The sequence below is a fragment of the Lepidochelys kempii genome, chromosome 1, assembly GCF_965140265.1.
Source record: "Lepidochelys kempii isolate rLepKem1 chromosome 1, rLepKem1.hap2, whole genome shotgun sequence".
Lineage (NCBI taxonomy): Eukaryota > Metazoa > Chordata > Testudines > Cheloniidae > Lepidochelys > Lepidochelys kempii.
The window spans coordinates 184,706,938-184,732,704 of NC_133256.1; the positions used below are offsets into that span (position 1 = coordinate 184,706,938).

The following is a 25,767-nucleotide window of genomic DNA, read 5'->3' on the forward strand; positions in this document are numbered from 1 at the left end:
GAGAATTAATGACTGACAGACGCATACAACAGTGCCTGCCTCCAGCAGCATGTTACGCTCTACAAACCTTGCTGTCTCCTCAATACAGCCAGCATGAGCCAAATACTTAACGTCCACATGTACCAAGCTCACCTAAATCCACAGCAAAACCCCAGCTACCCAAACCTCTGCATAAGCATCCACCTCAGCACTGGTAATTTTCCAGAAGTCAATTGATTAACATTGTATTTAGTGCCACGACAGTTTGGGTAAGAACAGTTTAAACTCCCATGTTTCCAAATCTTTGCTGCAAAGGGTCTGCAAAGTGATATATCTTCTCCCCGAATCCCTCCGGCTGAGAAGTTATCTGATCTCTGTGTGCCCAGGCCAGTTTTGAAAAGCAAGAGCTTCACTAGATAAATGCTAAGCTTTCCTGGCGGAAACTAGTTACAAAAATGTTAAATGTTGAGGACAATTATAGTTTGAAAACTGCACATAAAACCTTCACCTTAACCTTCACCCGCTAAAAACAGAAGCCTTCATGTCATGTCAAAACCTGAAATAAACATAATATAAAGGCCATGGAAGAGGATTCCCAGCACAAGCTGTATCTGCCATCAGAACACAATATACTGCTCCCTGATCACTTGTAAATTAAAATATGGAGATAGAAAAGCTGGAATAGAGAATCTGTAGCGAGCAGCGGACACAGCAGGTAAAACTCACATATTGAGCAATTTAATCAATGCCCCTTCGAAAAGGTTTCAAATGAATAGCACTGGCGCAAAGGGAAAAACATTTAATTAAACTCTTCACAAAGAGCAAGTTACACACATGCCCCTGCCTATTTAATTTTGGAGCTAGTTCATTAATGGTCGGGGCTCCAAAAGGTGCCTGCATTGCACACACACAAACCAGGCAACTGGCTACCTGATTTATATACACTGGTATTTGATTTGCACACATCAATATATATGCGATTCAGAAGCTTCTTTCGCAATTGTGGCTTTACATGGCTTATAGACGGATTGACAAATAGAAGCTGGAATTTTGGTGGCGGTTAGAGAATTCTCCTCTCCACAATTAAGAGAACAATTTACCATTTTAGGAATAGCTTAGGAGCGCAGAGATCTAGGGCTATATCTATGCTACACAGATGCTACAGCAGCACAGCTGTAGCTACTCACTGTAATGTAGGCACTTCCTACATTCACAGAAGGGTTTCCCCCCGTTGATGTAGGTAATCCACCTCCTCAAGAGGCAGTAGCTAGGTTGATGGAAGAATTTTTCCATCAACCTAGTGCTTTTTACACTGGGGGTTAGATCAACCTAACTATGGTGCTCAGGGTACAAAATGTTTCACACCCCTAAGCGACGTAGCTAGGTGGATCTAATTTTTGAGTGTGAACCGGGGCTAGGAGGTTCCACCCTCCAGACCTAATAAGTGTGCAGGGTTTCTAGTACTGCCATCCTTAGACAGTTTCCTTGATTTTGCTGTGTAGGTAAATCATTTAGTCAGGCGTCTAGAACATGTAACAAAACACTACAAATATGTAACTCCCCACAATATATTTTTCAGGAAATTGTCACCCTAAAAGGGGACACATGGGAACACAGGAACAAACAAAAGGTCCATTGAATCAGGTACCCTGCTTTCCTGCTGTATTATTTTTTAAATGGGGTGCCTGGAATTAGGCTTCTAGATTCATTTTTATGCACTTAAACATGGATTTGGGAGCCTAAATAGGTACCTATTGTGACAGATTGACAATATCCTGGACATAACCTATGGAATTAAGATAAACTTTAATAAATAAGAGTTAATGTTTTTGATTCCACTGAACTAAAAATGCAATTGTATGTAACTTCTCTAGAAGCCTGACTAATGCAATCTCTGGAATTATTATTAGGAATTCCAAAGAGCTGTTTGGGACAATACTCGTGAAGTGGGAAATGCTAATTTCCTTCCAAACCCAGCCTTTTGAAGCTATGACCCGGGAAGAGACACCCATTGTCTACTAATTACCTGCTCCTGGGAACTCTACATCTAGATCAAAGATGCCCAAACTGTATAAAAAGGAACTAAACTGTTCATGGGGGTGCTAGTTCTGAGCTGAGGATATGTACTTGTGACCACAAAAGAGAAGGGGGGTGGGGGAGGACCCACCTGCCAGAGCCCAGTTGGAGACTGTTTGGGGGAATCTCTGGTAAGCTGATTAGCATGTATGCAGGTTCTTTCAGTGTTTTTAATATGCTTTCTCTGTAATGCTTATACCTTAAGAATAAATAGGCTTGCATAGGAAGTGTTGCACTGTAATTTATAACTGTGACAAAAGGAGAAAGGCAAAGCAGGCCTGCTTAGCTAGTCTGACTTTGCTGGTGAATTCACACCATATAATCAGGGAGCTTTGCAACCTGGAAATACTCTGGTCAAGAGGGAGAGAGATGCATGTCTCCATCCAATAGAGGTGACGGTCCAGGGAGCCAGAAGACAGAGAGTGGGTGCCCTTGCTGGATTATAGAGGGGGAATACAAGTGCAGCTGTCCTGAACTATGACACCTTTTTTAAAAAAACATTGGATCAGGTGCCACAACCAAACGGAGCAAAAATCCAGCTCGTCTAATACTGTATCTAGCCTCTGACTGATGCCAGATGCTTCAGTAGAAAGTGAAAAAAAAACAAAAAACCAGCCCTTTACACTTGATTATGAACCAATGCCCTGGAATAGCTTTAAAAGGAAAATTGCACTAATTTGGTTTACTCGGCACAGAGGTATTAAAACGCTACTGGGAAAAAACAGTGAATTCCTTACTTTATTTACACAGTTTTCCTAACAATTGGTATTTCTGAGCCTAGCATGGCAGGTAGCTGTCTGAGTGAAGAGTGAAGAGTAAAGCCACCTACAACACTCCCAACTACATAAGCCCAGAAGAAAACATTGTGAACCAATGTGTTAAATCAATATTCAAGCAGACTGGAAACTGGTGTCACACTGCCAGGATGTTGAGCACCAACCTGAAGGAAAGGGTGAAAAGTACACTGACCATCTGTGCAGAAGAATAAAAGAGAGGGTAACAGAGGGGAACATTCAATGTGGCACAGTGATTAAAAAAGCAACTACAATCTGCGTTGCATATATATGGGGAGCATATATTAAAACAAGGAAAGAGTTCTTTCCTTTTACACAGCACTGTTAGGTAACAGCCGGTGTTATCCTTTTCAGCTTATGAATGGAAACCTTATAGCCCACGGTGGGCAAACTTTTTGGTCCGAGGGCCACATTAGGAATGCTAAACTCTATGGAGGGCCAGGTAGGGAAGGCTGTGCCTCCCCAAACAGCCTGGCCCCCGCCCCCTATCCACCGCCTCCCACTTCCTGCCTCCTGACTGCTCCCCTCAAAACCCCGATGCATTCAACCCCCCCTGCTCCTTGTCCCCGGACCGCCGCTTCCCGGGACCCTACCCCCTATCCAACGCCCCCTGCTCCTTGTCCCCGGACCACCCCCTCCCGGGACCCCACCCCCTATCCAACACCCCCTGTTCCCTGACTGCCCCGACCCCTACCCACAGCCCTGCCCCTAACCGCCCCCCCGGACCCCATGCTCCCTGTCCAACCCCCCATGCTCCCTGTCCCCTGACTGCCCTCCGGAAGCCCCTGCCCTTTATCCAACCACCCTGCTCCCTGCCCCCTTACCATGCTGCTCAGAGTGGCAGGAGCTTGCAGCCAAGCCGCCACGCTCCCTGGCAGGAGCAGCGGGCCAGAGCGCGGGCAGCGCAGTCAGCTGAGGCTGCAGGGGAGGGGGGACAGCTGGGGAGGGACTGGGGACTAGCCTCCCCGACCAGAGCTCAAGGGCCAGGCAGGATGGTCCCACGGGCCAGATGTGGCCCGTGGGCCATAGTTTGTCAACCTCTGTTATAGCCTCATGTTTAGAACAAATGCTTGGGACTTAGGACTCACACATTCTATTCCCTGTTCTGCTACTGCCTTAATATATGGCATCTGGACAAATCACAACCTCTATGGCTTAGTTTCCCCATCTATAAAATGGATGTGAACTTTGCCTCACAGAGGGTGAGGAGCTCTAAGGATTAATGTCTGTCAAAAGCTTTGAAGATGGACAGCGACAAGTAATTCAGAAGTGATATGGGTGCTGACAGGGGAGAAATGAGGTTGATAAAGCATAGGGAGGGAAGAAACACAAGAAGAGATGAGAGGAGTTCAGTATACACAGCCGGTGATGAAGGAGGCTACAGGGGGCTACGATTCTGGTTCTGTATGTACATGCTGTAGGCAGGCGGGAGAAAAACTGCCCATTAAATAACAATGAGAAGAAAAGACAATGATTCTAAATTAAAAGAGGAAAAAAATCAGTTTAAATAGCAGCCAAAAAAAAAAGTCAATTTGAGAAAGGAAGCAAATTCTGGATTAAGGGATAGAACTAGGGCTGTCGATTAATCGCAGGTAAGTCCCGTGATTAACTCAAAAAAGTGCGATTAAAAAAATTAATCATGACTAATTGCACTATTAAACAATAGAATACCAACAGAAATTTATTAAATATTTTTGAATGTTTTTCTACATTTTCAAATATATTGATTTCTATTACAACATAGAATACAAAGTGTACAGTGCTCAATTATTATTTTTGATTACAAATATTTGCACTGTAAAAATGATAAACAAAAGAAATAGTATTTTTCAATTCACCTCATACAAGTACCATAGTGCAATCTTTTTATTGTGAAAGTGTAACTTACAGATGTAGATTTTTTTGGTTACCTAACTGCACTAGGTAGAACCCAAGCCCCAGAAATCCTTAAGTCTTAGCCAGACAAGCACCAGATGAGCTAGCAATAAGCCAGGTAGGACATGGACTTAAGTGACCTAGTACAGGGACCTTCTAGCACCAAGAACTCACAAAATATCCCAGATGCTTCCCAGACATTAAGGGACAAAATTTTGGCTCTCAAACTCCTATTGTGTTTTCCAGACTCCCAGTAAAAACATGGAAGCCCCCCACACTATTATTGTTATCAATAACTTTATTATACTTGGCTCTTACAATGCTTTTTCATGATCAGATCTTGAAGTATTCTGCAAAGGAGATAAGTCATTATCCCTGTTTTACAGATGGGGAAATTGATTGAGACGGAGAAGTCAAGTTTGTCTACATCATCCAGCAGGCCAGAGGCAGGAATAGAACAAGGTCTCCAGAGTCCCAGGCCAGTGCCTTAGATGCTTGACTGGCTCTGCACAGATATCTGGAGGCAGAATTTGGGCTTGTATCTCTAAACACAAAGTGAAGTCTGTGGAATATAGCATATCCTACCAGCAGCATCTGCAGAAGAGAGAGGGCAAAGAGGAAAAAGGACTCAACAGGTAAGTGGGAGAGAAAATGCCAGTAAAGGGGAGATGGGCAGGAGTGGGAGAAAACAGGATTTGATGCATTACTGTGGGGAAAGAGCATTGGGAGTCCTCGGTCAGGGAGAAGAGAAGTACCCATGGATGGAGGAGGGAGCCAGAGCAGGGAAGCTGCATGTGTGAGCTGCATGGGAGGTAGAACTCCCTTCAGTAAATCTGCAGGCTTGGAGGCTGTCTCTGCCACTGAGGATGAGGGGTATGGAAAAAAAGAAAAAGCTCTCGTACTGTTGACAGAGAATGCAAGGCCACTTGTTTTGTTCTCTTACGAATGGGCTGAGATAGAGCACAATTATGGGTTGCACAGAGGCTCAGTCACTTTATTTTGATTGTTAAGTGTGAAGGTCACAGAGAAGCTGCAGCTTGGTGGCAGGACAGGAGGTTTTATTACTCCAGTAATTAAGGGAAAGGAGCAAGGCCCTGAGCATCCAGCAGAGAGAAGGCCATTCTGCATCACAGTTACAGTCACCATTAATCAGCCCCATCCCGCTGTGTGGAGCCCTGGCATTCAGAAGGAGGGGTCTTCTCAAGCATCCTTTAACCCCTTCACCACGGAAGCATGTGCATTGCTGCATGCAGCTTTTCAGAATACAGGAGTTAAAAGTGTCCAAAGTAAATCTGGTTTAAGATCAAAGCAGCAGAATTAAGATTGTATCCAGTCATGATCTCAGTTATGGTAAGAGGGCTTTATATCAGCAGTTCTCAAACTGTGGTTCGGGACCCCAAAGTGGGTTGCGACCCGATGTTAATGGGAAGCAAAGTGCAGGGGGCAGGGGGACATGGGCTCATGTGCCTCCCCTCTCCCCCCAGATTTCTACCTTCCATTTAGCACAGAAGTTTTCAAACTGTGGGGAGCACCATCTTACGGGGAGCACACCCCACAGTTTGAAAACTGTTACCTCCTGCCAGGAGCGGGTGGATCAGAAGCTGGTGGGAGCTGCCTGGCCTGCTTGGGCCCCTGGCTCTTCGCACTGTGGGAGCTGGGGTGCTAGCTGGCTGCCCACCCGGCAGCCCTCCCTGCCCTGCTCCCCAAGCCGGGCCACCCCTGCACAGCTGGGCACTCCCCAGGCAGGGCGGGCGGCACAGCTCAAAGTTGCACCCCTGATGCACTCTTGCCTCTCCCCGAAGGAGCCTGGTGCTGACTGGAGAGGGGCCCCCTGGAGCTGGCTTGCCGCTGCCCTGGTGCTCCTGGTTCTATGGCTGCTCCTTGTGACAGAAATGCACTTCAAGTTACGAACTTTCAATTCTTCAGCTAAAATCAATCCTTTAAGCAAAAAATATTTGCGTGTGACTTGTACTGTGGAAAGTTACAGCATTTAAAGCGGAAAATCTATTTCACATTTGAAAATAACTGGCTATTTAAAGAGAAATTATTATTGCAATGTTTTACATGAAAGCTGTAGACGCTTACAGTCATTAATAAGTATTGATAAAATATAAGCACCTTGTTTTTTCAGCTCAAAGGACCCATGATGAGCTATTAACATGAAGTTCTACAATGAGAATTAAACTGGTCCTCAAGCGAATTACTGTTTCTTAATTGCTGGGTATAAGGTCACACAAGCCGCCTCATCCTCCGAAGTGATGCATGGGCAGTTACGTGACCCCCCCCCCCCTCATGTTTAAATTGTGCCTCCCCCCACTGAAAACATTGCCTCTGCGAGACACTCTAAAGGAAGGCAAACTATTAGTGCAGTAGCAGTGGTGGACTACTCAGTACCTGTCTCAGGATTCCTTACCAAGACAAAGCACAGCTCATCACTGTGAAGCAGGCTCTCCAAGTAACATTAATGGACTAGTTCAGCTCAGCAGCCTCCCCTACCCATTGACGGGTTCATCCTGATAGCCCCTAATAAACTAAACTTTATGAGGCAGCCTCCAGAGAGCCCCTGGCTGCTAATTAATGCGCTAATGAAGAGCCTGGCTGTCTTGTTTGCTCGACAGCTCCCTGGTCAATCAACCTGCCAGGGCCAGGCTTGCGAAAGGGACTCCTGGAGACTGCTGCGGTATCAGCCCCCTCCCAGGGGTACAGGAGGTGGGAGAGGGAATGGGAAGGGCAAGAGAGGACGATGGTAAAAATCAATCCATAGAAGCAGATGTTGCTGCACTTTTATTACAAGCTAATGGCCCACACGTATTACGGTCTCCAAGTCCAGTCCAGTGGTGGAAAGGGGGCATGTGGCTTTCAGAAGGCAAAGGACACCGTTAATGGTTTTTGACTTCAATGACCCTTGTACACAGGGGACAAACAGCAATTGTGCTTCCTAGTCCATTTTATTATGCAGGGACACTGGGGTGAAAGGAGGTGGTCAATTGTAGATGGATTGCTAGCAAGGAGTTGTCTATCACTGGCATCTAGATACCGGTATAGTCAAATGAAAGCAGCGGGCGTCAGGAAGCCTGAGCATAGCTGGTGCGAGGGACGTTCAGGAGAGCAAAGGTCACTTGAGCTCATGTTTGCTGGGACCAGGTAAGAAGAGGCAGTGAAAATAAGAGGAAGGGGAAGCTGTTGGCCACCTCTGCACACCAATCCCCTTCTCAAACAGCAAGTTCCTGGTTAACCCTGTGGCCTTTGCCAGCCTTCCTACAGTTCAGAGTTGCTAGCCTGGATGTCCCCACAGGATGCATTAATGCACGCATGTGCCCTGGGGCAGGCCAAAATTCCCAGTGGGCCCCATTTCTTCCCTTTGGATAAAGGAGCTCTTATCCTGGCTGCTGTGCAGGCTCAGAACTTCCCTTCCTAGGAGGAGAGCAGAGGATCTTTCCCGCTGTGTGTGCACACGCACTTGCGTGACTAGGGACAGGACTGCTAGTAGGCTTGCTACAACCCACAGCCCTGATTTGTACGGATCTGTAGCACAAAACACTTCTTGATATTCAAGTGCTGGATATTCTCAAAGCCAAAGGTCCTCTGCCAAAGGACCTCATCCTTCAGCCGCAGAGCAGAAAGATAAGGGTGTTAATGCACATGAGGACTATGGCAATTCAATACCACCACAAGACTGCTGAAACCTTCTTGCCAAGAGTCATATTCAAATGTCCAAGCCTGTACAGACTGCAACACAGCCACCCATTGTGTACTGCACTGACAGAGACCATCTGCTGTCCTTGTCTGATCCCATAGACATGTCACACCTGCTGCTCGGAAATGTTGCACTTTGAATTAACAGTTCCCTTTGCCAAAAACTTGGCAGAAAGGTGTACAGTTTGACAAAGCAAAGGGAATGGAGCGGAATCTCCCTGTGTCTACCAGCCCTGCCCCGTCCTGAATCTCCTCTCTCACCCAGAAGTCTATCCACATCTCTCTTCTGCCCCTGGCTGGGTCTTGACAATTTTCACCTTCAAAGTCGCAGGAAGAAGAGGGATCGGAATGGGTTAGGGTTCCACTCATCTGAAGTACATCTCCTCAGCAAGTCTAGCTGGGCCAATAGCTCAGCCCTGCACTGCGTGCCATGGAACTGCAGGAGGGTCACTGGGGTTCACAAGGAACCTTAAGACTCCTCTCTCCCACTCACGCCAGAGAGATTCAAGTGCGACAAAGAACTACTGTGCCCGGGCTCTGTAGGGATGAATCTGCCCTGAATGATCACCTACTGGCCAGCGTGGCAGCACTGTCAGAGGGGATCAGTCAGCACCTCCTTCCAGCTGGAAAGGGGTAGAGGCACTGGAAGTGAGTGCATAAAGGAGAAGATGGTGGCTTCAGAATGGAGTGGAGCAGGGAGAGAGCACCTTAATAGACCTGCCTTTGGGACAGAGAGAACACACGTTTCAATAGCAGGAGAGAGCCAGTGACAAGAGGAAAGTCCCACAGGAAGGGCACAGGTGAAGAGAAATCCCCATGTGCACATCCAGGACTTATTTCAAGTTCAGACAGAGCTCTGAAGTTGTCAGGAGTGCTGCAAGCTGTCTTCGGGGAAGGAGCTGGCCTTGAGTTGTCTTGTTTTATTGTTCTTTCCTGACCATTGGACACTGTGCTCATGCCACTGGAAAGCAAAGGGAGCCTTGAGAACTGGGAGGAAATGAGGGGAGTGTTGCCATCATTGGCAACACAGCAATTGCCATAGTGGGTCCGTCCTGTCTCTGATTTGAATGCCGGTCTGCAGTGACAGGCCAGTGCTCAGACTGCATTGCATTACAGGACTTCTTCTTCTCTGAGAGGGATATCTAATGTCTTAACCTGCTCACTTGACTTGCCCATATGCCAACTGGGAGAGAGTGCATGCACGGGAGTGCAACCCTCTTGTGGCTTTAGATCTCAGAACAAGATTTCCTGGACTGTGTAATTGCACTGATCTAGCCCAGCTCAGTGAAAGAAGCACAATACCCTGAGTCTATCACAACAGGCCTGTAGAAGCAGGCAGGCCACACAGATGAGTTAATGGAAGTTTCCACGCTACCTGCCAATGCACCCTACAGCAGCGTTTCTCACACTGGGGTCTGCAAGGGCACTCCAGGGGGTCCATAGTAGAGTACCACATGGATGTGTGCTTTCTGCTTTCATTATTTAGATACATTGGCTGCTGAAAGCCACAGTGAAGAGGTTTCGCATCTGGGAAGTGATAACTTCCCTTATCTTCTTAGCTCTCATAAGGAAGCTGGGCTGGGCCTGGACACTAGCTGGTTTGGCACCATCCCAGGAACATTCAGAGCACTGCGGATTTAGTAGGTGGCATTCTTACCTCTATCAGCAATAAACCAGTTACCCAATGTGGGCTTGTAAGGTACTGAGCTGTTGGCAGGATTATCTTTAGGATAAGACATACATCCCCATCTCCCCAATGAGACAAAAAGTGAGATCCTGACCTCCTTTGGTCATTAAAGATCTCACAGTCCCTTTATACTCTAACTCTCCTACTCCTGCTAATCACTCACATTAGACTGAACTCCAGAGCTGTCTTCCTGAATTCTCAGGAGGATACAGCATTCTTCACTTCACGTCCCTCATTTTTGTAGCAATTCCACGCATTGATAAACAGCATCCGTTATACCTTTATAGCCTTTATCTACCGACTCACATACTAACTGTTTAGAAAGTGTTTTGAAACAGTGCTGAACGGTAAATTAATGCCAGTTGTCTGAGTGGTTTAGAGTTGCTGACACTTGGCCTCTGAGAACTGAGCCGAGATCACTTTTAGTCACTAGTGGACTAGCTGGTTTGGATCTGAACTGATGACCTGGAGATTAACTTCAGTGTCACATTATTATTCTGAGCCATCCTGGTTTTGCACTTCCAGTTTGTGTCCACTAGGCCAGTGGTTCTCAACCAGGAGTACACATACCCTTAGGGGTACACAGAGGTCTTCCAGGGGGTACATCAACTCATCTAGATATTTGCCTAGTTTTACAACAGGCTACATAAAAAGTACTAGCGAAGTTAGTACAAACTAAAGTTTCACACAGACAAAATGAAAAAATAAGCAATTTTTCAGTAAGCTGCTGTGACACTTTTGTACTTTTATATCTGATTTTGTAAGCAAGTAGTTTTTAAATGAGGTGAAACTTGGGGGTACACGAGACAAATCAGCCTCCTGAAAGGGGTACAGTAGTCTGGAAAGGCTGAGACCCATTGCACTAGGCCGAGCAGCTCTGCTGTAAAAAAGCTGTTCCTCCATACATGACCTGATGGTTGAGATATGGCTGTGGATGGCTCACTAAGTGCAGAAACTGCCTGACATTGCCACATGCTTATAAACGTTTATCACTGCAGCCACACACAAGTTATCTGAGTCTGCCAAGCCCTGAGCAGCAACCAGATCCAAACAGTACATTGCCTAGCTTTCAGCCATATCGCCTCAGGTGCACGCTGCTGATCTCTTGCCTTTCTATAGCACCTCACCTCAACACACTTGACAGACTTATTTATATTTTGATCACAACTCCCATCACTGCAGACAGTCACTTTTGGGGAGGAATGCAGCAGCCATTTAGTTTAGGACAGGAAATGATAAATAGGATTTTTTTTTTTAACATTTAAGTTCAGTTTGACAAACTTTGACAGAGCTGGGATATTTTGATCTCAGAAAACTAAAGTTCAAGATTAATGCACAGGCTGAAGGATCTTGAAAATACGTACTAGCCAGATGTGTATATGACTCATAGATAAGACTTCTGTAAAAAGCTGCATTAGGTTAAAAAAGAGGACGGTATCCTGTTGAATTTTGGTAAACAGGATTATTTACTTGAGTTAGAATTTGTCCAGGGCACTGTGGCTGATGCCCTCTCTCTTGTACATAAGTAGCCATAGCTCTTTTTCTGTCGTCTGAAAGCCAGCACCTCAGCAGTGCAGGTCTCACTAGCAGCAGGGTGAGACATTGGTTAAGTATTGACTGATGGAAGAGGGCTGCCTACTGAATCTCGTGCACCACCTGGGTTTTCTCTGGAGATCATCCAGACAAAGAACCAGCAAGACCTGACCCTATTTAGCTTGTAAGAGTGAATTAAATCACAACACAAATGAATGTGGCTGCAGGCAGCGGTTAAGGAGACAGCTTGTGTCTTGGAGGCTGCCTGAGGCACAGAAATTAAATGTGTAAGAGAATGCAACATTGACACGGGGAGCTCAGCAAGAGGAAATGGGAGAGAAGGGACACGCCCTCCTTCCCTTTATTCCCCTATGGGCCATAAACCCACAAACATTACACAATGCTCATTAGACCAGACTTACGACTTGCCTGCAGAGGTTTGCCAAGCAAAGCTCCGGCCTCGTTTAGGAGATGGGGTGTGCAACAGATCACAGACACACATTTCATATGCCCTATTAATGCACTAGTAGAGCTTGAGAGTTGCAGGAAGGAGGTGGCAGTTCCATCATGCAAGGCCTCTAGCTGGCCTTTAAATCTCCCCGTGTGTGCTGTGAGGTGGATTTCTCTTCCTGGATGGCATTACTAGGAATTCACTCACACACAGCTGCATTACAGAGAGGTGTGTTACTTCAGGGACTATCTCCAATCAAACTTGCTTCCCAGGAAAAGGAACTAAGAAGATGAGAGTCCCCATCCTGACCTCTGGCGCACCCCCGACAATAAGGCAGTTATTACAAGGCAGGATAACAGTATGGGAGTCAAGACAAAAAGGAAGGGATTACCTGCACGTAAAGAGAGGGACAGATGAAATAATGAGGGCACAGGCACTGCAAAAGCAGACTCTCATACTGAAGAGTGTTTGCCGACTCATCCAGGGATAGCCACACTCAAGTTGGGGAGGAAGGAGGGAAACCCCCCCACACAAGAGCAAGGCGTCTGGCAGCACAGGAGTCTAGGGTAGAGGGTGAATGAGTGGAAGAAATTTCCAGTGCAGTAAGAACTTGGGCCACGATTTTCAGACGTGACGAGTGATTCTGGGTGCCCAAGCTGAATGAGCCTGATTTTCAGAGGACAGGTGGCCCAGTACGTTCTGAAAATCAGGCTGCTTTTTGACAAGGGAAAGCTGGGCCCCCCAAAATGGAAGCACTCCAAAGCAATCATCCCTTTTGAAACCCTGGGCCCTGCTCTCAAGCAGAACTTGGCTCTGGATGCAACATGTAACCGGGAAAAGCTACTGCACGTCATTCACTGAGAAGTGCATGCAGACAAGTCTTGGTGGGTGCGTATGCATAACATTCATAAAGTCTGACGGCATGACTATGATTAGTACAGCAATATCTAGGGTTAGGGCCCCACCATGCTAGAGTAAGATATGAGATGCAACAGGTGGGAATAAACAAACAGAGGGAGGAAGAGTAGCAGTGAGAGGAAGGCCCAGTTACATGCACTGACAGTATGTATAACGTGCAGGTCTGAGGTGTTTTTTCCTTGACATGTAAAGGGACAGTAATGTTAGTCGTCCTTGCTGGCGGCCATAGCTGTACCATCACATCGTTGTTAAAGGAGTTTAGAGCTAGGAGGTTTTTGCCTCTGCCCTTTGGGGAAGGAAAGAGGGCAGAATTTGAGTCATGAAAGTGAGTTTAGTCCTGTCACTTTCATGAGTTCTAATCCTCCAGGACACCGACCGTCAGGGCTCTTACCTGGCCTCAGGACCCGGATCTCTAGTAGGTTGGAGGTCCTGTCTGCCAGTCGTGTCCAACTGCTGTTGTAGTTCTTCCGCCACAACTCGGCCACACACTGGTACTTGCCAGCCTCAGTGTCACTGGCTCGGCTGATGCTGAGGCGCACGTTGTTGCTGGACTCTGCTTTTTCAATAGCAGTTCGGGTCCGGAAGCCCGTGTACCTGTCTCCCCACTGGACCCCACCGTCCCGAGTGAAGGTGACCAGGTCATGGAATTCTGTGGTGCCCGCTGGCTGGAAGCGCCATGTCACAGACACTGGGACCCAGGACGGATAGTGCGGCTTGATGATACACTGGAGGTCAAATGATTCATTGTAGGTCACTCCAGGGGTTCTGGATATGGCTGTGACAGCAAAACCAGCCTCTGCAGAGACAGAGAGAGAGAGAGAGAGAAATGAGTGAGACTGAAGAGAGGTTGTAGAACTCTGCCAAATGAGGCCTGCCACAATGCCATGAATGAGAAATGGTTACAGCAGTGGTTCTCCAATTACATGACATGGAAAGCTACTGGTGCTTCTCGTTTCCCATTACTAAGTTACCTTAAAAGCACCTAAAACACTTCAAATACAGTACTTGCTCCACAGGAACTCTCCACGTAAGCCACTGCTGCAGTGCGACAGGGATGGTATTTTATCCAACAGGAGGGGAGGTGGCTCCTACAGCCCTGAATGGGAGTGGAAGTGTCGGTGAGAACCTCTCTTCTATCATATGGTCCATACCAATGGTTTTCAACTCATGGGCTTCAACCTGTGGGCCACTTGCAGTCCAAGCAGCACACAGCTGTGGCCCATGTGTCATCCTCATGGCCACACAGGTAGTATATATATATATATATATATATATATATATATATATATATATATATATTGTGTAGCTGTGGCCCACATAACACACAGAGAGCTGCATATGCAGCTCACAATGGTAAATAGGTTGACAACCACTGATCCACACTACCAAGTACTGAAGAAGGGAACACTGAGCTAATAGGGAGGAAGCTAGTAATCATGGAGAACCTACACAACAGCCAGACCTAAACTGTAGAAACTGGATGAAAGTTTGGCCACTAATCTCACAGCATTTGGACCTGGATTCAATACCCACCTCTTGGCCCAGGCTTTCCTGCAATAGTAACATCGTTCTTTTGTATTAATAATTCTTCCCTACCCCCATATCCAAGCCTACCTCCTGGTGGCACTGAAGGGGTGACAGGAGGGGAAAGAAGGGACAGCTTGTTGGCATTTATACTCTTGAGAAGTGCCCATCGCTCTAGTTTGAGCACCAATATAAAAACCCTGGATAGAGAACCCCTGAGTTAGCTCTGGTTTTAGTCTTTATGTGACTCAGTCACCTAGACAGTGGCTTTCATTGTCTCTCAATTATAGCTATATTTGTGTTGGATCATATTAAAGAAGTTCTGTATTAAAATCACAAATGAGTTTGATTCCCCATAGTTTAAATTCTAGGGTATTACTAATTAAGAGGTCTCTTGGTTTTTGGTACTGTTTCTCTCCCTCTATGTGTGAAACTTGCAAGCTGCTAATTGTGTTAGTACATTCTAAGAGAGAGTCTGTTCTCAAAGCAATTCTTTGTAACAGAAACTACTCACACAGAGAGAGACTCAAAGCAATACTCTGTAACAACAGAAACAGCACCCAGAGACTCCCCGCCCTTTTGTTGTATTCATCTCGCTTTGTTAACAATTGTGATTAAAATAGAGATAGAGGATGTATGTGGATGGATGCTTGGTGTGGATAATAACTGAATGATCAGGGAGGTGCCAGCCTAAGAATCCAGTGTCCATCGGCTGAAGAAGGCGTCAAGTGGAAATAACCAGACGACCCCCGGAGGGCAGACTGGAATCCACCCAACAGCCTCAAGAATGGGAGAATCGAAGAACAAGATAACATCTGGCAGCACGGAGCCGTCAGGAATGTGCTATCTGCTGATTGATTCAGCAACAGCATGATGAAGCAATTCCCATAGACTGGCATAGGAAGAAATTCCTATAAAAATGGACTTGAGAAAGTGAGAACTTTGGGGTCTGATTCTGCAAACCAACGTACAGGAGCATCAGATGAGCATCTGACAAGGCCCTGCTCCCTCCTCATGTCCAGGCCATTTGGCCAGTGGCTTGGCATGAGCAACTCTAAGGCTGGTAACTATGATAACAACCTTGCAGAACGTACGTGTGTGAATAAATATGAAATTGAATGGAATGTTGAAGCTATAACTAACTGCTTACTATGATTCTTTCTGTATTCACAATAAATGTGGCATTTTGCCTTTTCCCCTTTAATAAGATCCTGCTGGTTTTTATTTTATTGGTATAACATTTGGACTATATATAATTTATATACCCACCCACACCCTATATAACACATATTTTCTGGATTACATTTTTCAGAATTTTTGTTTTGCTTCAGGGTGTTTTAAAACTAACACATTAAGGTGTGAGGACAATATATTCTTAATTAACTATCGTAAATTCAGAATTTACAAATTTTATGAAGCCCTCAATGTAGTTCTGAGGATGCAGTCCCATACATGGATCCAACAGAAGCAGAAATATTTGATATGTCAGAATAGATTATCAGCCTACCAAGTGCTGTAAATTACTGACAAAGAGAATTCTTCACTGCCTTGAATGCAATATCAAGACAGATTACAAACCTACGGAACACTGGCCAGGTGGCAAAAGGAGGGAATAGTCTTTGCACTCATGAGATGGTACCTTCTGACCTTAGGGTTAAACAGATATTAATTAACAATAGTAGGCAGTTGGGACATTAATTGCAGTGAGCAGATTACATTTCACGTGCCAGACTTGCCACAGAGCAGCCACTAAGATCTCTGCACACTTATAGCAAGAGGGCTCAGGAATCCTAATAATCAAAAGATGTCACCATGGCAGGGTTCCGGGCCATGTAATTACTGCAAAAACAGGTCAGTCTTTGGGATTAAAGCTTTTAGAAATGTGTTTAATGATTATCCAGGAGAAAAGGAAGAGGCCCAGTGAGCTGCCCGCATTGCAAGATCTCTGCATCTCATTACCACATGACGTGTGGCAGCCATCCTACACAGGGAAGTACATATCAGGCCCAGTCCAGAGCATAGCCAGCACGTCAGACACTAGTGCTGGAGACTGAAGGTGTAGAAGGCTGGTTTAATTTTAACAAGGTCATTTGGTCTTGTATAGGTAGGCCTGGTCTACATTTAAAAATTAAATAGACCAAGCTTGGTCACTCAGGGCTGTGAAAAATGTTGTGAGAGCCATAGTTAGATTGGCCTAACCCCCAGAGTAGATGCAGCTACGCTGACAGAAGAATTCTGCCGTTGGCTCAGCTATTAACTTTCGGAGAGGTGGCAGAAAACCCCTTCAGTTGATGAAGGAAGTATCTACACTACAGCAGCAAAGCTGCACCGCTGTCGTGGCCGCTGTAGTGCAGACATACCCTTAGTCTGGGCAAAGGAGCATTACGAAAGGACTTCTCGACTGCCATGCAGGAATCAGATCTGCATTCTCAGGCTCTCAACTCTCATGTGCTCATTACATCCAGCAAACAGCTTTCTTTTACAGCGACCAATTGCCCTGACTAAATACAAAAGAGGGAGGGGAAGTGAGGCTTCCTTCAATGCCATGTTTTCTCTCCTCATCAGTTCCTGATCCAATGAATGAGCCCAGGGCTCTGTAGAAAGCTTTCCCCCTCTCCTCCACATTGATCTACCAAGAACACCTCAATCCTGGCCTGCAGCACACGTGCTATTTCAAGCTCTGGGACTCCTCACAGCCTTCCCTGTGCCCCTTAGCTCCGATAGGCAGCATTTCTTACTATTCCAGCTCTAGGAGCACCCTTAACACAACTCTGTCTGTGTACACATCATCAGAGGACAGCTATTCCCCAACTGCTTGCAGGGGCCAAGGTCCCTAGCACTCTGCAAAGGGTGGCAGGACCCTCACATATTCAGAGGCTTTTGGTCTCCTCTGGCTGTAGTAATAAAAAACACTACCTTCTTTAGCACGGGCCCATCGAGTATCACAAAGCACTATACAAATATTAAGAGGGGGGAAAAAAATCAGACTTAGCAAAAGGATGTCAGACATTTTCTCCTTCAAATTTTATTGGGCTATAGTAGCACCTCTTGGTTATATAAACAGGAACTAGTTATGACCTGTCAATCTGAGATTTCTCTGGAAGAGGGAATTGCAGTGGAAGGTCAATTTATTAACTTTTAATTTCGTTTTCTGGAACTACTGGGAAGTTTTACACAGCTAACTTTCAACAAGTAGAATGAATTACTGAATGTTACACTCCCATTTTAGAACCAGGTGACTCCAATTACCGTCTTACTAACTTCCCCATGCACACCCCACTCCATTCCCCTACTCTTCAATTCCGGCATGAAATTAGCTGCCAGCTTCACCAGACTACACAAAGTACAAATTAAGATCTGCAGCTGATTCTCAGCTATGCTGATTTACACCAGCTGAGAAACTGGCCTTAATTCTTTATTACCCATGAATCTTGCCAGCTTGTCTAAATTCGAAAGCAATGCTTTCTAGCTCTAGACAGAATAACTCTTAAGAACAGGTCAGAACTGAAGGGGAGGAGGGAAAAGCAAGATGGTAATCAGAATGTGATATGATTTTAAAGGTCTTCGTTAATACTGTATAGCACTGGAAAGCTGCGAATCCATCCCAACTTTCCAATCACAACATACAGCAATTGTTTATAGCCCTGGCATTTTGCATGTTATAAGCTTTCAAGAACAGTCACTGGTTCTTCAGACCTGCAGCGCATTTTTGGCACTGGTCCAGCACTTAATATAGCAAGATCTAGACAAGACCAATGAGAGTCTAAATCCATGCAGTTCCCAAAATGCCCTCCTTTAAACCATGTGGTTTTTACTGTATTCAACACTCAAAGGGATTAGTTGTGAGAACAGGGCACCAGCAATCAGGACTCCTGGATTCTATTCCCACTTGGCCAGTAGACTCAACTGTGTGGTCTTGGGCCAGTCGCTGAGGGCCTGATTTTCAGATGTGCAGAGAGCAGCTACTGCCAACATCTGATGGAGTTGTAGGTGCTCAGAATTTCTGAGAGTCAGCCCCACAGCCTCCCTGCACTTTACCTTCCTCATCTGGAGAGTGGAGAGAATATTTACCTAGTCCACAAAGAAGCCGGGATGCTTAACATTCACAAGGCGCTACAGAAGTGCCAAGTGCCATTAACCATCCTACTTCCTACTCTGTGCCTCTAATGCCACACACGGGAGTTCCCCGGTAATATGACGTGCTGCACTCCTCCAGCAAAGGCACACTGACTCCCACTCAGAAACAAGTTTCCACCACCAGAAGCATGCCCCTCCCTCTAACGCTTAGCTCTGTAGCCACACAGTGCAAGTCAGCAATGCCTGAGACCGCCTCCTGACTTGCTGTAATCAAAACCCCAGGAGGGTGAGGTGCTGGAAAGCACTACACAGTCACCACAGTGCCTCTGGTACTCACCCAGAGCAGTGATGGATACGGGCGTGCTAGCGTGCCGCTCCCCAATCATCTGCCACTCCCCATCTTGCGTCCGTGTCCACTCAGTCACACGGCACTCATAGTGGCCCTCATCTGCCTTGACACTGTTGAAGATCTCCAGGGTGAAGGAGCCAGGCCGCACCTGCTCCATCTGGATGCCCCCATAGCTGCTACGTTCTGAGTAAGAGGGACCCGGCTGCAGCGTGCCATCCCGATCCAGCCGCACAACATCACTGCGCCTGTTCTGCTTGTCCACAAGTTGCCAGGTGACGGAGAGATGGCTTTGGGGCCCAAATCCCGAGCGCACACTGCAGCCAAAGCGCAGGCTCTCCCCCTCTAGGATATTGCTGGCATTGTTGGTCATCTCCACGGAGATGCTGGTCTCTGAAGAGACAGAAGAGAAACGTGTCACATGGAGGAGATGATTATACTCATCCATTTGCCAGTATGCAAGAAAGACAGAGACTTTGGAAGCAGTTCTTCCAAACTTAGGTGTATGAAACAACACACACACTGATTCTGCGCATGGCTAACTCGTGTGTCCAAATATCCAAAGCATGCACATGGCCAGTGACTCGCTACTGGGGAACTTGTGTGCCTAAGAACAGGGAGGGCCAAATTTTGAAAATCTGTCCCATTACTGCCTGTGAAGAGTCACAACATCTTCTGACCACAGGTCCAGGACAAGACTGTAGAAGAGGAATGTGCTGAAAACATGGGTGTTATTACTGGTACTGTAACTCCTGGTTCTGCCAAAAGGCTTCCAAACCCATTTGATTTACAACTATCACAGAATTCTGATTATCATCTTGCTATTTCCAATTCCTATGCAGTTTTCGCAGCTGTTCTCTCACAAACTACTAGAGCTTGCTATCAATGTTTTATGTCATCGGAAAAGTGGGATCCTGAAGTTTCCAGAGATATAAAGACTTATGGCTTGATTTTCACAGGTGCTGAGTGCTGGTAACTCCCACTGCTTTTTGTGGGAGTTGCAGATGCTTTGCACCTTTGAATAAAACATTAAGTCCTGTTAGTTTGTTTCTAGGACTGGTGGTTATGAAATCTCACACATGAAATCTGTTACGGTTCTAGTCTAGAAGTGCTACTTTTTAGGCATCAATCCAATCCAGGACTTCTGGCTAGTGTAATTTTCAATCCCAAATGAACAAGAGTCCATGCTGAGAGACTAAAGGACTATAATTGACCCTTACTTCAGGATAAATGGCTTCAGAACAAGCTGCATCTCACTACAAGATTAATAAATGGGAGGTAAAAATTACACAAAAGCTTTTCTCAGCTACTCCTTTGTTTGCTCAGTATATATTGTTGGGTTAACTTTGAGGATACTTGCGTGGCTTGTCACATCAAAGTTATTTGAGTTGGAGAGAAAGAGCAAGACAAAGGAAATGAATGAATCAGAGGACTAGCTCTTCTTGCCCTGTCTTTTCTGTATTTATCACATCCCCTCCGACACACACAAGACATTCAAACAGGGTCAGACAAGAATGTTTTCACTAGGGTGGCTGAGTGAGGCATCCAGTGACCGAGTTGGATCTTTGTGCTAAAGAGCGAACGGTGGCTTGGGAAGGATGCAGTTATTTCTGCTCCTTGACCCATGGCACATCCCCTCTGATCTGAGGAGCTGATGGGATCTCCTGCAAGAGCACCAAAGCAGGGGCAACTGATCAGCAGGCAAAAATCCCAAACTCCCTTCTCTGCTATCGAAGTAAGAAGTACAACCTGGGGCAAACACCAAGGCAAGGGCCAATTTTTCCAGCCTAAGAACCCGAGTAGTGGATACCTCCCTCCCTGGCCTTTAAAGATCTTTCTGGCTGGGTTTCTAAGCCTCACCAACAAGCTTTCACTGTGCATGAACTTCTCCGGTTGGGGTCCCACCCCAAGTGACAACAGCTAAGTTTCTCAGGCAGTCTCTGCTTTGCATGGGAGGGCACACACAGACACAGCACCATGCAGAAGCATGCCAGTCTCTACTTACTGAGGGGCAAGACCGTGATGGGCGTGTTCTTCGGCCGCTTGCTCTCCTTGTCAATGAAGTCCCCCGTCACCGTCTTCTCCCGCTCCGTCACCCGGCAGTTGTATTTGCCGCTGTCCTCCAGGCGGAGGCGGTAGATCTTTAGAACAAAGACATTGTCGCTCTCCTTGGCTACCTTGAGCTGCCCCAGGGCCTCACGCTGGGCAAAGTCACTGTTGAGGACGGGCACGGCGTTGGGCCCCAGGCTGGCAATCAGGGAGCTGTTGAAGGCCCACGAGATGGAGAAGTAGCGTTCTGGGATGTTCTGCGCCTCCAAGATACACCGGAACGCCACAGGCTCACCCACCGTGTACGTCCGCTTCTCTGTCTCCAACCGGACACTGAACTCCTTATCTGGAGAGAGACACACCAACGCGCAGCAGTGTCACTGTAGCACTGCACATGTGGAGGGGACCCTCACCCAAGAGGCAGACTGGGCAGCAGGACACTTCCATGCTTCATTTTAACCCACTTCTCAGCCACCCCGTGTCCCACATGTACCCTATGTTCATGCCCCTGCGTCTCTCCCTGTTACCTCTGCCATTAACATACAGTCAACACAGGACTTAAGCAGAGGTGTACGGTGCATGCAATTGCTGCCTGGGAGAACACAGTTCATCTCACCCTCAGGAGGAGAAGCAGCCAGCTGCTAGGTTTGCAAAAAGCTGCAATCACAGTCAAACCAGGAGCGGGGAGAGAAGGAATAGCTCATTTCTTTTCAGCCTTTTTATATTAGAAGTGCTGTTATAGTCAGAAGAAGGACTCCAAAACATACTCTCTCAATAACCCTGACCTCTTATATAAAACTGTACAGATACCCCTCTGAAATGAGTACTAGTTCTGTCTTTTAGAAACTGGGATAGAGGGGTTCAGAGGGTGGGAGGGGGATCAGGGTAGGGGGTTGGGTCACAGGAGGGGGTGCAGGCTCCAGGCAATGCTTACCTCAGGCAGCTCCCGGAAGCAGCAGCATGTCCCCACTCCAGCTCCTACGCAAAGGCGTGGCCAGGTGTCTCTGTGCGCTGCCCCATCCAGAGGTGCCATTCCAGTGGTGCAATTCCTGGCCAATGGGAGGTGCAGAGCTGGCGCTTGGGGCGGGTCCAGCATGCAGAGCCCCCGGCTGCCTCTTTGCCTAGGAGCTGGAGGGGGGACATGCTGCTGCTTTCGGGAGCTGCACAGGGCCAGGGCAGGCAGGGAGCCTGCCTTAGCCTTGCTGCGCTGCCTACTGGACTTAATTTTTAACCAGAGCCACCAGGGTCCCTTTTCAAACCGGCGTTCCTGTCAAAAACCGGATACCTGGCAACCCTAGGATATTCCCTTCTTCAGGATTTCTCAATTATAGAACATCGGTGCAGATCCAAAGCCTCTCTAGGGAGAGGAATGCACTCCTGGGGAGGGGGAGGTCTCTGGAAACTCCAAGGACAGAGGCCAAAGAGATTAGCCCCTTGCAGTAGGAAATGTTGAGTGATAGGAAGCCTATTTTTGGAGGCCTCTGTTTGCCAGAAGCTGGTAATGGGCAAAAGGAAATGGATCACTATTACAGCACATCTAGTGACATCTGTCCCTCCTACCAGCAATAAAGCTGTTCTGGTGACAGTCTTGAGAACGTCCTGCCACTGGCCACCTGAGGTTCCACCCAGGAAACTGTTAATGAGATCACCTCAGATGATTATAAACGTTGCGACAAAGCACGGGGAGAGTGCTGGATTTTGTGGTAGCCAAGGCACACAACATTCATGGCTTTCTCCTGTCTAGTGTTAAGAATGACTCTGGCAAGAGGGCTTTCATGACTTTCCTAAGGAGACTATTCTGTAGCCAAACCAAACTTCATTGATAGCAGCACACACAGGCAGCGAGGCTAGGCAGGCTGAGCTAGTCACCCATTGGCCTGCTCAGTACCTGAGAAGTCTCTTGTAAGTGGAGCTCTCACACATTCCCCACTCTCTCCCTTATTGCACCACCCACTGCTCCTCCTGATACCTGTCCAAGAGAAAAAACCCTGCAGATACCGACCAGTGGCTTGGATGTTGACGATGGTGCCCTCGGAGCGCTTGCGGGTCATGGCGTACCAGGACTTGTCAGGGTCCTGGATCCACTCAGCTGCCTCGCAGTAGAACTCGCCCTGGTCTGATGGCTGGAGGTTGTAGACGGTGAGTTTGGAGGTGGTCTCTCCCACCTTGTCTAGGCGGACATCGCCAGTGGCCTGCCTCTGCGCATAGGTGCTGCCCGCCCGCAGGACAAAGTCGCGGCTCAGGGAGATCACCTCCACTGGAGGCTCGCCCACTTTCTGGCGGTACCAGGAGATGGAGAGGTGACTGTGTTGGGGTGTACTCTTAGACACCTCGCATTTCAGCTCCAGAGAGTCGCGCTCCACTTTGTTTAGTGTCTGTGGAACTGAGGTCACCCTCAAAGAGTCTGGAATAACTGCAATAAAGAGAATGAAGACAGGGAGGAGATGAGAAAACAAATCTTTACAGGTAGCGGCATTAAGAAACCTCTGAGCCAAGGGAGCGACTAAAGGCTGGATTCTTTAAAGGAGCACTAGGAAGGTGGTTTCTATTTACAGTTCCAGTGACTCAGACATTACAGATGGAAAGCGCTATTAGGCCACATCGAGTCCTCCCCAAATCCCTCAGCCCATGCAGATTGTTACCAACAGCATATTTTCTGGTGCTTTGTTTAGTCTACTGCTAAATGCCCCCAAGCTACCATACAGGGCCTTCTATCACTTCCCTTGGGTTACTGCTGTGTAGCTTAATAGATCCTACTTACTGACAAGGACACTTATCAGATACAGCCTATGTGGTCCTCTTAATTCCATGCCTTCAATCCTTGTCATAAACCTCTGGACCACCCTTAATAATTACTCCCACGCTCTCCTTGGCATTCCCATCCTTCAAAATACTTGTACATCATTGCTAGGGCCTTTGCCACCGTAGGTCATTGTTTGGCCAAGACGACATATTTAAGATCTTTTAATTTTCCCTCTTAAAAAAAGTCAGGAGACAATTCTTCTCTCCCTTGTTTATGTCTATCCACATTTTAACTCCCTCAGCAAACTTAGAGGAAGCTGGCTCCTCTAAGGGCAGCAGTGCAAACACACAATAGTCAATTGCCTGTGTCCTTCTTGGACAGACAGACATCAGGGAATTGGCAAAAGGCTATTAGACACACGTCAAGTTGATTTAGCAAATGGACAGGAAATAAATGCCATGTATCCCATTAAGAAATATGAGTAATTTCCCTACTGTCGATTTCTACAACAAAGATTAGCTACGAAAGGGAAGCACACGGAGATCCAGGGAGAGGGAAAGATAATTAACAAAACAGGCAAAGAGTCCAACACGTGAGAGAGAAAAATCTGTTTGCACAGAATCCACATCTTCTGGCTACCTAACCACAGAATTTCTCCCACAACTCCCCAGGTCCTCCCTTCCTTTTATGCGGAAGGATGGGTTGGGGAGGGAGATGACCACTGGATTTGAAGGGGCACTAATGCCAGGACCAAAAGCACAAAAACACGTAGAGCAACGCAGGGGTACCGTATGAGTAGTTACATCTATTTTTGAATTCATTTTTTAGAAACAGACTATTTCAAGTTGTTTTAAAAAGGGAAAGATTTCTAGACTGTCTGCAAAGCAAAGGACCAAAGATGAACAAAAGGTAGAGTGGTAACAGTTATCTTCTGGAGCCGACAGATTGGCAGAGCCAGTGACTCTGCTGCTGCTCACAGTTTTGATAAGTACCAGCAGAGTTAAATTAACATGTCTCTGGCCAGTTACACAGCCGATACTGTGAGTTGCAACGAGTCAGACACTGGAGTTATTCATGGGTGAGGACTCAAATAATGAGAAAGGGGAGGGATTAGCAAGGAGGTGGAGGAAGTGAGGGACAGAGAACATCTCCTGTCCAGCAGGGAGAGGGGAGGTGCTTTCAGTGTCATCAACTATTTACTAGCTAGAGACTGTTATGAAATGGAGTCCCCACAAGCAGGGACAGTACCATGGTAGAAATCCCTTTTTTACCAGGTCATTGCCCCTGGATTTCAGCAGCAATGCTGACCCTCTTCCCTTTTTCTCCCCACCCTTCCATTATTTTCTCACACGTTGACCACTAGGTAGAGACTTTGGAACCTACTCCACTAGGTAGTTGGTGTCAGACACATTTTTCAAGCCCCGTCCTACCCAGGTGTCAGAGTGAAAGAATTAGTTTCCCCTTGCCTTTGCTTTTAAGCTCAGCAATGGCCATGACAGGCAGCAACTAACTTATTCACCACTCTTTCCTGATGAGATTTAAATTACCATTTAAAACCCATATGAATAAATTTCCAGAGCAGCTCAGTTCTTCCTCTCTGCCCTGCAGTCCTGGGGCTCTCTTGTAACGGTTTTATATTATTAAATAAATTAAATCTGATTGTCATCTTGCTCAAGTCTCTTTCCTGCTGTGCTGCCTCAAAGGAGGATATCTTTGCTACACTGGCCTCAGTGGGATATAGATCAAGGAGTGGAAATGGTTTGGAGAAAAAAAGCACAAGACACTTCTCCACTAACGTGACCACTGCAATACCTCATGTTATTGCTTTCCTGAGTCCTTCCTTTACCTATTTATAACACATCCATCACTGAGCTTCAAGAGCTCTACATACCCCCCATTATGACATTCTTGAGTCCTCACACAACTTTACCAACGCACCTCAATCCTGACCAGCTAAATACACTGCTATTCCACTCCCTGCCTATGAGGGCTTGCCTACACTTACGATGCTGTCAGCGT

At 46.7% G+C, this 25,767-nt stretch overlaps 1 protein-coding gene across 5 annotated transcripts in view; it reads right to left on the reverse strand.

The window, feature by feature from the left end:
- The window catches only part of IGSF3 (immunoglobulin superfamily member 3), a 162,743-nt gene that overhangs the window by 31,547 nt on the left and 105,429 nt on the right, over positions 1–25,767 (reverse strand). For 4 of the 5 annotated variants that reach the window (XM_073304583.1, XM_073304574.1, XM_073304565.1 and 1 more), the window contains 4 exons: positions 23,008–23,418; positions 20,962–21,351; positions 18,948–19,349; positions 13,401–13,805 (listed from right to left, as the gene is read on the reverse strand). In XM_073304583.1, the coding sequence (XP_073160684.1) occupies positions 13,401–13,805; positions 18,948–19,349; positions 20,962–21,351; positions 23,008–23,418 (1,608 nt within the window). The remainder of the gene's footprint in view (positions 1–13,400; positions 13,806–18,947; positions 19,350–20,961; positions 21,352–23,007; positions 23,419–25,767) is intronic. The other variant, XM_073304603.1, reaches the window with a different exon arrangement.